Source organism: Cygnus atratus, chromosome 1 (genome assembly GCF_013377495.2).
Source record: "Cygnus atratus isolate AKBS03 ecotype Queensland, Australia chromosome 1, CAtr_DNAZoo_HiC_assembly, whole genome shotgun sequence".
In the NCBI taxonomy this organism is placed as follows: domain Eukaryota; kingdom Metazoa; phylum Chordata; class Aves; order Anseriformes; family Anatidae; genus Cygnus; species Cygnus atratus.
Window position 1 is genome coordinate 131,390,651 of NC_066362.1, and position 15,725 is coordinate 131,406,375.

Below are 15,725 nucleotides of genomic sequence, written 5' to 3' on the forward strand. Positions count from 1 at the left end.
AATTTTGCACTTAAGTTCTTAAATAGAGTTTATATAGAGAGATTCTAAAAGGACAGAAAAAATAAGCTTCCTACTTAATGGAAGATAGGAAAAGGAGGAACAATATATAGCAGTAAATGAGTTTGACACATTTTCCTCAACAGTACGTATTTGAACCTTTTCAAAAGGTCAAAAGCTTTCATTCATACTTTGATCAAACGATGAAATGAACTGTACACTACATCTGGAGTTTACATGATCAGTATAAGCCTTTTATTTTAAAGTATGACCCCACAAGAATTCTTAGCATAGAAGTGGTTTCTTTTCTCTGTAGTGTTTACCTCATTTCTATTCATCACTACAGGGTGTGAACAACATTTGAGATGGATTTCCAAATGAAAGGCCACTTGTCTTTCCCCAGAATAAGCATATCTTTTGTTTGGCTCTGAGGGTTTCATTCTGTCTTCTTTTCTTTTTTTTCATTTTTTTTTGTATAAATTCTTGGAAATGGTATGAATTGTTATCTTTGATTAATATAGGCTGCTTCTGTTCTTGAGAGGCACAGCAAATCAGACATACTCAAAGCATATGTATATATTCTTGGAGCTCATTTCCATCAATCCAAGTGCAGAAACTTGCTTCTGTGACTTGTAATGTGTAGGCAGTAATGGTTTCCAACATGTTCCAGCTGCACTTTTTTCCTTTTAATGATCATTGTCTTGTAATATTTCTGGAACCAGAGCAGTGCTGGCTCAAACCTAATATCACTATATTATGATTCTCAACTTTCTCACTCCACATATTACAAGCCCTATTGCAATTTACAGGAATGATGCTAACTTTGTCTCATCTTGTTTTGATTCATACATCCAATTTCAAGTGTGAACATGCCTGCATAGCTCTTTGATATATGATCTGCAGTAAGAGGTATCATTAATCAAACTGAAGGCAAGTCCCACCCTTTGATAAAAGCCCTTGACAGCTAGGTATTTCCTTCCTGAAGCTGTACCCAAAGCAACAGGCCCAAGCACTTTAGTTACTACTTTGCTGTTCCCAAAGCAGCAATGACCCTGGACAACAGCGATTAGCCAAAGCCATGACTTCACTCTTCAAAGCCAAACATCTCTCTAGAGAAACTTGAATGATGTAGTAATTTTGAGCAAATTCAGTGGCATCATAAAAATGGTAGACTTTGTATGCAATCTCACTGGGTGGAGGAGTTAAGAGAAGGTAAAACGGAAGAACAGATGATTTTTGCAGTCAGTGGATAAAAAAAACAGATAAAACTCAACAGTAGGAGTGGATGACGATGTCTGGCTCTACAGAGTAATCAATACAGAAGACTTTTGTCATAACTACAGAGTGAATTAATTCTCCCAAATGTGAAATGGCCTCTCATATTCAGGAATTCACAGCCTATGTTAACTGTGCTGCTCTTTCAATTCCACATTGGGAAAAGCACATTATGCAGGCTACCTGGTTTGTGTCCTGGACTCTGCCTTCTGTACAACGTCTCTGAAGCTAGCCAAATGTAAAAAGAGCTTTACAGAGTCAAACACTCCCCACTGTAAGACTGTAAAGTAGGAGTCATCTTAAAAGAAGACACATCTTCCCAGAGGGTGAGTCTGACCACCCACGTTCACCTGACCTGCTCGCCTGCCTGCTCAACAAGGACCAACAGAAGGACACAGTCCTCCCGAAGGTGCTTCGGAGCAATCAGAAGTGGTGGCATTGCCATCTACTTTACAGGGACTGGATACATTTCTAGAGCATGCATAGTGCTCCAAGTAGTAAGAAAGAAATGACACAGAGGTAAATCACAAGACAGAGAGCTGTGTGTGAGCAGGCATTTTATGCAGGACTCAGTAATTATTGCCTTCATTCAAGAAGTCAGTCATGTGAGGGAATTGGAGTATTTCTCCAGTGAATTCCCTGGGCCTGCACACTGTGGATGCACAATTAATCAAGCAAGACAAAGCTGAGGCTTCTTAGCTAAAAGCATATACTCAGAAATATTCTATGATTGCATATAATGGCACAACGTGTCATCACATAGAGGTACCAAAACTGGTTCAAACTGAGGATATATTCTGCGGAGCACAATGCAGTGAAAGCAGAGATACAGCTGTGAGCCTGACTCTGCTTTTCCAAAGACCTCATTCCCTGGGTACGGGACTGTGCAGATGGGCTATACTGGCTGCAGACATTACTCCAGTATCTCTGGATGCTGTCAGGCTGAACAGGAGATAAGAACCCGAACAGGAGAATAAAAGATGCTTTACTGCATGTGATGTCTGTCTCCTGGCAAGTAATTTTATAGTTCAGGGAGACTTAGGGTATGGCTCCACGAACACAACTGTGAAGCAAGCTGAGGTGGAAGTTCACAGCACACCAGCTACTCTGTCATTATTTATTACCCAAGAGCAGTGACTTCTGCAATAAATGCAAAGCAACTTTGCCCTTTAGTGAAAGATTAACTATCAAAAAATTGCTAGCTTGGTACAAAACCAGTGTTTCGCTCTGCCTTATACTGGAACCATATACCATGTCTCTTGGAAAAGTGACACCAAATCTAGATTTTAAGTCAGAAGGACACAAACCATACTCATCTAAAATTATGAAGTACCGGAAAGATTAACTGTTGTATCACAGAGTTGGCCCAGAATGAGATCAGGGAGCTGTCATGCTCAGCACAAGAGAAAGATGGTTACCAAAGGTCCCTTACAGCTAAGCCTCTTAGGAAAACTTATCTATGAAGATAAGTTTTTGGTTTTAAATCTCAGTTCCGCCTCTGATCCTATTAAAGATACTCTTAATTAGATCAGGTCAGGACACAGTACCTTTTCGTCCGGAAAATGTGGATGTCAGAGAAACAGTTTTCAAACAGGAAAGCATTTTGATCTAAAATGTTCACCGAGTTTATTCTTAATTAATTTCTTTGTTATTGTGCATAGCTGGGCATTTTCACATATCTCCTAGCAAGCCTATTCAGCCATGTTGAATTTATGTTGCCATTTATGACCTGAATCAAAAGATTCAGCTGCTCAAACTTATGATTCACTTCAGACTGTGTCAGATCTTTCTGCTTTTAAAGTGAGGGCTTTGCACCTTCACTCCATGCAATTTTCCCACTGACATACCTCTCTGCAAGGGAGATGCAGAAGGCTATAAAGTTAGGATGACAGCAAGTGTTACAGCCCTGACACGGCATACACACTGTAAAAGCCAGACACGGGGCAGGCCAAAAACATTTAATTAAGGTTTTTCACTTCTCACAGGGGATTGCAGAAGACATTTGAAAATCATTAGCAAAAGTAGGATAAAATACAAACTATTTCATAAATGGCATAAACTCTTAGCATTTATGCTTTTGGTGAAACTACAGGCACATATTTACTGTCCTAGATTGGACGTACACCTTTTGTTACTACCGAAGGAAGATTAGCCCTTAGACAAAACTGGTTGTTTAAAGAGGGCATTGCAGCAGACTTGGACCTTACCTTGGTGTATTTAAAATTCTCTTACACTGAGACTGGTACACAGAGGATTATGACTTCGTAGACACTTTTTTTCCCTTCTTTTTGGAGGAAGGAGCAACCAGTGATAGTGTGTTTTTAACAAAAAAACATTAGATTCCCATACACCTTGGAAGTTAAGTTGCAATTGTGTAATTAGAGTTGTGAAACTGACAGCAATGTTTGTTCTGCTTTCCTGTGTTTTGAGAAATTCCTTATATAAATAAATGCAAAATTAATTGAGTTCATAGACTCTTTTCTGTGTAATTGAAATGGCAACTTACACCACAGAAGGGCAAAAATCAGAAACGTATTTCTTACTGAAGAGAATTCTCCGTTGCATATTATGGGGAGAAAATTGGGATCTGTCAACTCTTTTTCTCTTCTGCATATAGCATCCCAGCACTGATGACTTTCTGCTATTGGATGAGAAGAGAAAAACCAAGTAACAGCTGAGCACCCCTGAATAAATAAATATAAATTTTAGGGCTGATCACTTGGAATGAATCTCTTTACATCTGATAGACAAAAATACACATGTATCCAAAAATGTGCTTTTAAAGAGCACCATTCTTTCAAATCTCATTTTGTGAGAAGTCTTTGTGAGCAGGAATGTAGGCTTCTAAACCCAAGTTTCTATTTATGGATTTTCTTTTCTGAAGAGTATAGAAGTTTCCTCAGCTCCATCCAAGACAGCAGCTTTTTTAAAGGTACCTGAAGCGGAGGGATGAAACAGGCTCACACAGAGAGGAATAATTCCATTTCAGGGAGATTAGGATATTCCTAGTCCACCCCTCTGCAAAGTATAAGGCAACCATGCCCCGCCAGCAGCCTGTCAGGCCACCTGGGTGGCCTTCAGCACCATAGGACTCAGAATTGAGAGCAGACCATGGAGTTGATTTCCCAGGCTTGCAGACCTCTGCACACCTGGGTCTCTGGGTATGAGGAAGTTGGGAAGACTTGCTTTCATATAATACATCTTTGCAATCCCCACCTAGCCATCAGACCATACAGGAAAGGATCTGATGAATCAAAATCCTTATGGATCTAGATCACGCTGTAAGTTAACCAGCTAGCTCTACACTGGATGCTTGACAAAACTCAACCATCCTTTACCAAGCATTGAGATTTAATCACATCAACATCCTCCAATGAAAAGTCTTCCATCCCTAGTGCAAAAGGCCTGCATGTGAGAAAAAAATGAGATAGTGAAACAGAAAGAAGTACAGGGACATGCATTTTGTCACAGGGTGACAAAGGTTAACAACTTGCCCAGCTGCCACTGGCAGCCCATGATACTACAGGAAGTGCAGCACCGCAGTGACATTTGTTCTGGTTCTGGCAAACTTCTGGTCATACGAGTTGGGCTTATCTTTATTGTATCTAGCAGATTGTATTGTACTGCTGTGAGTGACAACAAAATTATCTCACAAATATCAAGGCTACAGAAATCTACCAGTTGCAATAGAAGAGATTCCAGCTATGTGTCTTAGCAACAAGTAAAAGCCAGATTTGTGGAAAATTTGGCTTGGTTCTTATTTACCCATTCTTCAAGGTGAATGACACTGTTAACATCCTATGCTATCAAAATCCCTAACAAAGTCACACTCACATGTACACTGATACTCTCTACTCACTTATTGCAAGAATCAGCTCTCGTCTCTGTGCAAATCCAATAAGTCTCTCCGAGTCTTTTGAAACCACGACTGGAAAGCCATTGTAGTCAGTCTCTTTGATTAATGTCTCAACATCCTCCACAGTCATGCTGTCCTGCGTCAGAACAGAGAGAGGAGCTTCGCCACGCCTTGGTCTCATGACGTCTGTTGCCAGGGTTCGGTGTGTAAATTCATCCTTCACATCCAGAAATGGGTAACCATTCAGATGAATGTGAGCTTCATAGATCCCTTCTTTCCCAAAGGCATCTGCCACCCACTTGCTTGTGACAGCTGCAGCCATAAGAGGTACGATATACTCCAGGCCTCCAGTTAGCTCGAACATAATCACCACCAGAGAGACCGTCATTCGGGTAACACCACCTGCCAACAAGGAAAGCAGTCACATTCTCCTCAGTGCTCTTTAAGTGTACATGCTAAGCAACTCATTCCTATTTTTGTGTCTTACACTCTAACAGCCACAAGATTATTCATGCTGAGTACTTTGTCCTTATACTTTGTGAAGTATTTGGGGGCTTATTTAACTGAAGAAAGAGATTTTTCATATGCTGCAATTTTCGTCAAAAAGGTTGAGTGAACTTGCTCAAGCCAAAAATGCCAACACTGAAAAGCAAATAATGAATGCTAAAAGAGTGTGCTGTCAAACCAGCAAGCATGCAAAAAACCTCAGCTATACTGGATACTCGGGAAACTAAACCTAAAAGTAACTCCAAGGATCAGCTAAGTACCATGGCTGGGACAGGCAGGAGTACAGCACAGGGAGCATTGACAGCTGGCCTTTGCACTGGGTTACCTGTAGCATTCATACTGAGGAGAAAACTAAACATTATCTTCAGGTATGCCATGGCTACAAAATTCTACATAAGAATAGTTTAGGCCACTGACTGCAAGCTACATTACTGCTTAAACCCAAGCTTTTGGTATTAGTACAACACCCAGTTTGAACCCAGACAACTTGGTCTAAAGCTACATCTAGGCATACAGCTATAGACAGGGTTGTAGTTATATTTTTCAATCCTTTTCCTCATTTTACAAGCATACTTACTCCTTCAGTTTACATTAAAGGATAAAAATAATCATATAACTGCAGACAAGTGTGTATGTATCACTGAATTATTAGGTAACGTTTCTTTGCCTCTGTTCAAAAGGTAAAAGTAATAAATCTGCTATTTTTAGGCCTCAAAATACGGCACCATTTTAGATGCGAGAAATCAGCAAACAGGTCATTAAAAGATGTTTTTAATCTAGCAACATACAGGAAAATTAAATTGTTGATTATTTAACATGATGATCCAGATATAGCTTTCATCTCAGGAATGCCTTAATGACTGAGTCTGAAAAGCTGTGAGCAGATATCACAGTAAGGATCATTTAATACTTCCTCTACTTGTTACAGGCTTTCTCTAAGCGAGACAGAACACTGGGCTTAAGAACGAGCAGTGACCATGCTGCCATATGTCTCAATGTACTATTAAAACCTCTGCACCTTGATTTGGACCTTTTGAAAGAGGACGTGACTGTTGACTAACAAATCAACAGGAGTATCACAGCAAACATTTTGTGTGTTGTTTCTTTTAAGAACGTTAAGACCATTTACAGATAAGATAAAGCACTTTCTGCATTCTGACAGTAAGATTAAACCTAGTTATTGTTACATCACTACATTGTTGTATGTGTTCATATTCACGGTCGTCATCCAGATTGCCTTTAAAGTTTTTGGAGACAAACCAAATCCTTCAAGGACAAATTCATCTGCTCATTTGCCTGGTTTTAGATGTCTATTGCCAGATGAGACCGAACTTCTGAGTATCTCATTTTTCTGCATTCACTGTGAAGGGTATCAATACAGCTCAGGTGTTACTGTCTACATTACAGACAGTAAATTTAGACAGGCAAATCCTGCCCTTAGCTCCTCCATAACTGGTCACACAAATGATCCATACTTTGCTAACAAGAAATTCTGAAACTGACACTTTTCCAGCTCTTCTCTGAGTGCATCTTTTTACCCAATTACATTAAACATGTTATACCTCCCCACTGTTATTTTATCATCTAATGATTGTATCAATGATGACAACAAAAGGAGGTAAAACATGCACGTACAGAAGGGGAAAGACATGATAAGGCAAAAATGTGTTCAGATGGCATTCTTGCAACATTCTTGTTAGACTTATGACCAGAAATTTGATACATGAGGTATGATTCAATGATCTAGCATTAATAGTTAGCAGGTCATTCTTTTTAAATCCAATGAATCTCAGTGATTAAATGTAATCAAATATTGGCCTATGGTCAGAATGAAAACAAAAAGACAGCCCAATTGACCAGTGTGTGTCATACAGCCGTAATAAGACACCACATTTTTACCTCTGTGTTGGTTAAGATTTAGCCAGACTGGGGAATTTGTTTCCTGCACCAGAGAGAGAGCACAATCTAAACAAGAAGTAGCTTTACTCCAGCTACTGTGAATTTCATTATACCTAAGGAAAAACAAACAAAACAAAAAACCACTTTAATTCTTTCATTCTTTGTGCGTGGTTTTCTGTGTTTGTTTGTTTTGGGGTTTTTTGTTTGTTTTGTTTTGGTTTGTTTTTTGTTTTTTGTTTTTTGCAGATTACAAGGAGCAGGCATTGGTGACTACAAGCTGCTCGTGTTGACTACTTGGTAGACTCCTGGAGAGACCCTTTGAGGAAGCTGCCCACGCTTTAGCCCATCACATCCATTACATGCCAGCACAGAACCTAACACAAACATAAAGCTGTCTTAAGCCAATTTGTAGGTGCCCAAATACCCGTGTTACACATGCACAGTGATCAGCAGGTACTGTACCCAAGCAAGCTGCCGCTCCCACCATAGCATAAAGTCCTGGTGTGACACAGTCTGCCCCAGGTCTGCACCAGTTCCTGAAGACGATCCAGTCATGATGGTGGTATGCCAGCTGCTCTACTCCAATCCCAACCATCCTGCCAGCCATGGCTCCAACAGCCATACTGGGAATGAAGAGGCCTGAAGGGATCTTGAATAAAATATAGACGCATGAGTGCATCAACAAAAATGACCAGTAATGAAATTATTGATCAAACAATTAATTATTTATTATTGGAAACAAGAGAACACTACTTCCTTATTAAAAGCTAGATCAGAAGGCTGTAGCTTTTTGGCAGCGTACAGTGATGTTCCCCATAGGCTTCTGCAGTGATTGAGTTTGTGCAACTACATGTATATTAACAGCTTTATGTAATTTTAATGTATTTTTATAGCCATTTTGAATCCTTCCTGCTGCATCACACTGAATTTGATAAATAAATGGTATTTCTGAATCATGGTCTGTTTTTAAAGCCAGGATGTTCCTGTTTTTGACTTTATTGCTTCCTCATCAGGAGCTGCTGATGGCTCTGTCATGGGCTTGAGAATAAGCTTGACTGAAAATAACATCTTGAATTCAATGCCTCTCACATGAAGTACTTTACAACTTTGCTGCTACTCCTTCAGTCTAAATCAAACCAGATTTTAAATTAAATGTCAAGCACAGAATAAAATTTTAGAGAAAAGTGGCTGAGTGCTCAGAGGCAGATATTTCTTCATCTCAGTTTGCTATGTATTATCCTGGAAGCTCTATGAATCATTACCTTCTTGTATGCTACATAGACAAGTCACAAATCATAAAAAAAAAAAAAAAAAAGAGAGAAGAAAAAAGGAGAAGAGGAGGAGGAATAGAAGGAGGTAGAGAAAGAGGTAGAGAAAGGACAAATGAAAAAGGAAAAGGGAAAAGGGGAAGGGGAAAGGGAAAAAGGGAAAAGGGAAGAGGGAGAGTGGGAAAAAGGGTGAAAGGCAAAAAAGGAAAGGAGAAAGGGGAAAGGGGAAAGGGAAAAAAAAGGGAAAAGGGAAAAGGGAGAAGGGAGAAGGGAGAAGGGAGAAGGGAAAAGGGAAAAGGGAAAAGGGAAAAGGGAGAAGGGAGAAGGGAGAAGGGAGAAGGGAAAAGGGAAAAGGGAGAAGGGAGAAGGGAAAAGGGAGAAGGGAAAAGGGAGAAGGGAAAAGGGAAAAGGGAAAAGGGAAAAGGGAAAAGGGAAAAGGGAAAAGGGAAAAGGGAAAAGGGAAAAGGGAAAAGGGAAAAGGGAAAAGGGAAAAGGGAAAAGGGAAAAGGGAAAAGGGAAAAGGGAAAAGGGAAAAGGGAAAAGGGAAAAGGGAAAAGGGAAAAGGGAAAGGAAGGCAGGCCATCTTTCCTCAGCCAAGTGAATTTTTTCTTAGATGTCAAACTGGAGACAAATTTCCTAGCGGAGAAGACAAACATTGCAAGGACTTGCAAGCATAGACTTTTTGTTATTTTTATAGAGAAAAGTTATTTATATCTTCTGGATTCTAAAAATATACCTTGAGCTTCCTAGAAAACTAAACTAACAACCTTGGCATGGCCCAAAATCATCAGTGCTGATAATAGCAGAATCTCCTCCACAATATATTGTTAATTTTGCTGATACAATCAGATCAGGCCTTCTAAATTTGGTGGGTAAATCTATTTTGTCTGTTCTTTTTCAGAATAGTTGAAACTGTCAGTTGCTTCTAAGGAATTTTAAATATATCAAATAAAGAACCATATGTCAAATGAAGACCCAAACTCAGAAGTTTTAGCTAATGAACGAGCATAGTAACAACTGGCTGCCAGCTGCAGCACAAATCACATTCTGCAGTGAAGGGCATCTTGTTCCAAACCCTTCTCCAGGAATATTACACCTGTAACATCCAAGTGCTCTTAAACTCCCACTCATTCTTTCTGCTCAATAAATCAGCAGAACTCAGTCACTCATCCTGATTGATCTGAACACAATTTAGTAGTTGTCATCAGGGATGTCCCAAATGAAGAAAACATGACAGAAAAGCAAACTTCCAGCAATTTCCTCTTATTTTTCTGGTAACTGGCATTCTAAAGGATAGATCTTCAGTTCAAGTTCAGTTTTTAAGAGAAAAAAAATGAGATGCCTTAGCTTTGAATATGGCACACCATATAGTGTATAACTCAGAATAACCTCACATCATCTGCTGCAGTCAGATCCAGAACTAAATTCTCAGATCATGGGAGCTGTAGACAGACAGATATGTGTTTTATATGGGCTCCAGCAATCAGATACATAAAACTCGCCACAAACAGCTTTGTATATATTGAAAGCTTGGATAAATTGTTCTTGGATCTTTCATCACCCGTTTATGGGAAGGAGGATGAGCGGAAAGAAAAAGCTGCAAATCTAGAATAATCAAATCATACATCTATCAGTCCTCCCACTCCCTCATTCTTCCAGGCTGAAGTGCTTAAAAAGATTCAAAAATAGAATCTTTCAGCTACTTTTATATCCTTGTGAGATTTTAAATGTGTAAATCAGTAAACTGAAAGCCATTACTTCTCTGAGCATAGCTACCTTGAGGCACATTAAGACATTAATCCAACAAGACAAACAACAATGTAAACAGTCCGTATCTCTGAGAGAGCTGAAAGACAGCTGCAGTGGGAATCACACTGAATTTGCTCATTGGCAGCAGTGGATTTAAATGCCCTTCCAGATACCTTTTTCACTTAATAAAACCAAAGAAAACTAGAAGGTGAAAAATATCAGGGCTTGTCCCTCTGCTGCCATCTGGACCTGCAGAGCGAGGTGCTGGCAGGCCAGAGGACCAGCAGACACCACAACGACCCATGCATGGCTGAGGTCAGAGGCACCCAAGCCACGTCAGATAGACCATAGCTGCTGACCACAACCAATCTGTGCCTTGGGATAGAGACAGCTTCAGTGCTACATGCAAATCTGTGGTGCCACGGCAGGCTCTGCACCACTCCCCTGTTTACCTTCATGCCAAAAGTGAATATCGTGATGACAATTTTGAACACCAAAGCCAAGGCAAGCTGCCACATGGCAGTGTAGACTCCAGGGCCAGCAGGTCTGTCAGGAATGTCATCCACCGGCCGGGTCATGTTTGGGTCATTGATGTAGTCACAGAGCTGTGAGGACTCCAGGGCACCACAGTCATTGAAGAGCTCTGAGATCAGCTCACTGGTGCTCCTCCGAGTGTACGGGTTGGGGTAGGCAATGATGGCAGTAATAGCCGTTATCGCAATAACCTCCAGGACTGGGTATTTCCCAAGCCTGGTGGTTTTTCGTCTCCTGCACCAGGCAATGTTGCATCGGATAAAGAGGGTCCCCCAGAGGCCACCAAAGACGCCGAGCAGAATGAAGGGGAAGAGCTCGGCCATGTACCAGGGTGTATGGTACTCCACGTAGAAAAGGACCAGTCGGCTGTTTCCAAAAGGATTGATGGACCTCAGTGTGAAGGCAGCCACGAGAGCAGCAAAAAATGACCTCCAGAGGGTTTTCAGAGGAAAGTAATAACTGACCTAAAACCAAGCAGAGACAGTAAACACTGAGTGTGATGGAGGACATTGGATTTAATTATTTGCTTGAGCACTGTGCACAGTAGGCTGCTGTAGCATTTAATGTGACTCTGCGTCTGACTGTACTGAGAACACCAGTTGTTACCGCAGTCAGAACTTGCTCACAAAGGTATTAGAAAGGCATTTTGAGATTTTGGTTATGGAGCAGCAACCAGTGAAAAATCAATGAACCTAAATTCAAAGTTGCTGGCTAGAGAGGGTAAGACAGGTGCTCAGCAGCTCATCCCATGCAGCAGCTATCAGAAAGCCATAGAAAATTCAGCACAGTGATACACTTCCCGATTGAATCATTTTATTTGTTTTCAGGAAGCCAGTGATCATCTTTTACTCAAATTATGCTAAAACGCCTGGCTATTTCTTATTACTAGAAATCAAAGATTATTTTTGCTTTAGAAGAAAAATAAGCATATAAATATTTGAAAAATGAAGAGGACTCTTAGAAAAAGACATCAAAAGAAAATATATTTACTGAAACAAATGAACTGCCAGGTCTCACCTCTTCCAGACTAAAAAGTACACCTCCAATTGGAGCCCCAAAGGCAACAGAAACTCCTGCAGCTGCCGCGGCTGAAAGCACCTACAAAGCAAATATTTATTTACAAGGCATAAGTCCTTTGAAACACTGAGTGTCTGGAAAGGGAAATAAAGGATGGTTTGAGCCAAACTCACCTCTCTCCTCTTTCCTTCATTCTTGCTGTACTTTGAGAAGAGGCTGCTGAAGAAGTTTCCACAGCAACAGGCCACGTGGACTAAGGGCCCTTCTTTCCCAAGGCTGAGGCCTGAAGATACCACCAGAACCAAGGTGACTGTTTTGATTAAAAGTGTCCACTTTCCCAGGTAGCCCCTAATAATGAACCCACTCAAGATGGTTTTTATCTGGAAAGCAGGAAGAACATATTGAAGAGCTGAAGAAACGTGAACTACTCTGAACTTGCAAATGGAGTTAAAACCTCAGCGGAATTAAAAATTACAGACTGCTTGAAAAGAGACAGTGATGGAGAGAAAGAAACCCTAGGTAGGGCAACTTTCCCGCAGTGATCTCTGAGCAGGGGTTAAGCAGACCACACTTTTACTGTTACTATGGGTGGTCTCCTGCGTCGGTAAGGAGCCTCACAGAGATCAATAGAAATGTGAAACTCTTACATATCTTCTTGGCTTACAGGATCAGAGTTAAACTAGACTGAACTTTAACAAAGCAGAAAAAAGGCAAATAAACAAGCACAGGCTTTTCCCAGTTAAAACAAGGGGGGAAAAAGTTCTAAATATTTGGAATGGCCATGAGATAAAAGCATGCAAGTATTATGAAATGAGAAAGTCCAAGAGATCTTATTTTTACACATTTCCTCTTAATTTTGTATATAAGTGGCTTGGATAGAGTGCAACGCACATGTATTAAACACATGCTGCAGGGGGATTTGGATTTGGAAACTAGCTCTGGAAAGGAACTAGAGTTGAGTGTTACCCTCGCATGTGATTTACCACTTGATAACAATGATGGGGGACGTGGAGGGTCATGCCCACTTTTAGCAGCAAAAGTGGGAACTAGAGTAAGGAGTTGTATTGTCATTGAAAGCCAAACCTCTGCTTTATTAACTATGGCTTTAAAATAATAATTAAGAAAAGGAATTGACTGAGAGTGTTTAAATAATAGTGGTTTTGCTGGATTCATCTTAACAGCAAGTACTATTAAAAGCATTTCTTGCAAACAAATATAGGTATCAAGTAAAAATGATTTTGAGTGGCATAAGTGGTTCTGAAAATTGTTTTCTATAAACTAGATTTACAGTTAACCAAGAAAAATGTTTAAACATACTTAGAGATGTATCAAATATGTAACAAACGTGACTACTTTGAAACATGGAAATTATATAAATATTTCAAATTATTTGCAAGTGTGTTTTTTTTTGTTTGTTTTGTTTTGTTTTATTTTTCCCCTATTTGGCTATGGAGCTTTTGGATGCTTCTCCTAGAGATAAAGAAAAGAAGTATGCAAAGATTTCTAAAATTTGGGCTGTTGGTTCTGTTTGCCAGATTCCTAAATAATAATCTCAGTGGTTCTGTAGCACTTCTAACAAAAGATTGCTATGATTTCAAAAAAATTGAGTAGTTAAGCTGCTTTAATTACAGGGGTCCACCATTCAATGACTCAATATGAATTTAGGCTCAATATACAAAATATCAAAAACTCAGTAGAGATTTTGGCAGTCATAATGCTGTCATACCAGCATGACATTGTGTACAAAGACACAATTTGCAGGAGATGGACAGCCAGGCACTTTTCAGACATCCCAAATGATGGGCATCTCGCATCTTAAGTTGCTTAGGAAATTTTAGATTTGTCGTCCTCCCCTGTTATTTTACTTTGCTTTTGTTTTAAAGCTTTGCCTAAAAATTTCTATCTTGTAACTGGTCCAAGTAATTTCATCCAAAGAAAACACTGTATAATCTCCTCATAAGTGCCTTAGACACAAAAGGTTGGACCCCATAAAATGATGACTGGGAGCTGTCAGTTTTTAATTCAATATACATACTTCTTCATTGCCAGAGCTTAACAAGCCACAGTGGCATTTGAACATTTTCAGCTATGAAAATTTTTGATAGGCAGGTTAGACAAAGGAATGATGGCACATGAGGTGGAAAGACAATCTTCTTGTTCCTAATGCTACCTGATAGTACAGTTCTGGAACAGGAAAAGGCAGCAAATGATCTTTTTTTCTTTTTTGGTTTGTTTTTTGGATGTCCATCCATAAAGAGAAACTCACCTCTGGGATTCCAGAGCCACAGGCATAGGGAGCAAACACTCTGACCAGGGAGACTGCCAGGAAAGCAAAACATAGAGCCCACATAATGTATAGAAAATAGTTTAGAATGTAAGCACTTGCACCCTAGAAAAATAACAGTAACAAACATTGTTAGATAAATACAGGTTGGTAAATCTCATCCTTCTTCTAGGGATCATGGTGGCATGAATTCTCGTCTTTTCATTTACATGCCAGCTGCTGCTTTGGCTCAAGAAGGACAAATAATAAACTCAAAAAATATTTGCTACCTATGTGGAAAAGCAACGTATTAAGATATAACTAACACAATCCGTTCAGTTGGTTTGCCAGGGACACAAACACCTTAAACAGAGAATTTTTCAAGCACTGAAAAATAAAGCCAACAACAAAAGTTCCAAGACTTAAACAAATCTGTCATAAGGGCAAAAGTAATTTGTAATAAAAAAGCACCTACTGAAGCAATCTGCTGCGTTCACCCCATGGCAGGTGACAGGAGATGAGACCCTGATACATTTCTGAGGGCTGGTATTCAAAGGTCAGATGCTGATCTTTTCAAACTGTATCCCTGTGCATATTAGCAGCCAGTTCAGTTAGCCAGTGGAAGGGTGAAAGCATAAATAAATCTTTTCTTTCTGTAACACACTATCTATGATACAGTTGAGAATAATTTGAAAACCCAGTATCTTTACAGACCCCACTCACACACATCACAATCATTTTCCCCCAACATTTTAAAAGTATTCCAATCATCAATAAACACCAATCTGCAAGCTGAACATCTTTACTGACAGAATGGAAATGCTAATGATCATTAGCTATAGTTGACTGTGCAGTAGTAATATAGCAAAAGCATAGCCAGTAGTGATCATCAAGTTTTCTACCTGCCTCAAAGGTCAAGCAAAAATTGTGGTTAAAGTCTGCCTTAAATTACCTCTCCTTCTCCACAAGCAGAATTTTGAGAAGAATTTTGAAAACCCCACCTACACAAACAAAAGAGAACCTAGTCAGAGGCATTGGACTAATGCAAGGAGCTTAAGCCTTCAAATAATCTCCTCCAGCAACACGACACTACAGAATAAAAAATAAGATGAACCTCAGTGCATGAACTGGTATGAAACCTTCACCTCTAGGTGAACTCTTACTACCGGATGCAAGCCCAGCTGCTGAAGAACATCAAGGCTCTTGCCTTTGCTCAGCAGGACAGCAGCCTGGATATCAACATTATGGTAAATCAAATAGAAAAATAGGCATTAATCAGTTGTACCATGCCTTCTGTTAATAGAGCTGGCCAGACCCAGTTCCTAGTCATAATAATAATAATAAAATAATAATAATTTAA

At 39.8% G+C, this 15,725-nt stretch overlaps 1 protein-coding gene across 4 annotated transcripts in view; it reads right to left on the bottom strand.

Moving 5' to 3' along the window:
* The window catches only part of CLCN4 (chloride voltage-gated channel 4), a 44,470-nt gene that overhangs the window by 6,646 nt on the left and 22,099 nt on the right, over nt 1-15,725 (bottom strand). For all 4 annotated transcript variants that reach the window (XM_035542189.2, XM_050714845.1, XM_035542188.2 and 1 more), the window contains 6 exons: nt 14,369-14,491; nt 12,276-12,482; nt 12,103-12,183; nt 11,004-11,549; nt 7,997-8,183; nt 5,132-5,530 (listed from right to left, as the gene is read on the bottom strand). In XM_035542189.2, the coding sequence (XP_035398082.1) occupies nt 5,132-5,530; nt 7,997-8,183; nt 11,004-11,549; nt 12,103-12,183; nt 12,276-12,482; nt 14,369-14,491 (1,543 nt within the window). The remainder of the gene's footprint in view (nt 1-5,131; nt 5,531-7,996; nt 8,184-11,003; nt 11,550-12,102; nt 12,184-12,275; nt 12,483-14,368; nt 14,492-15,725) is intronic.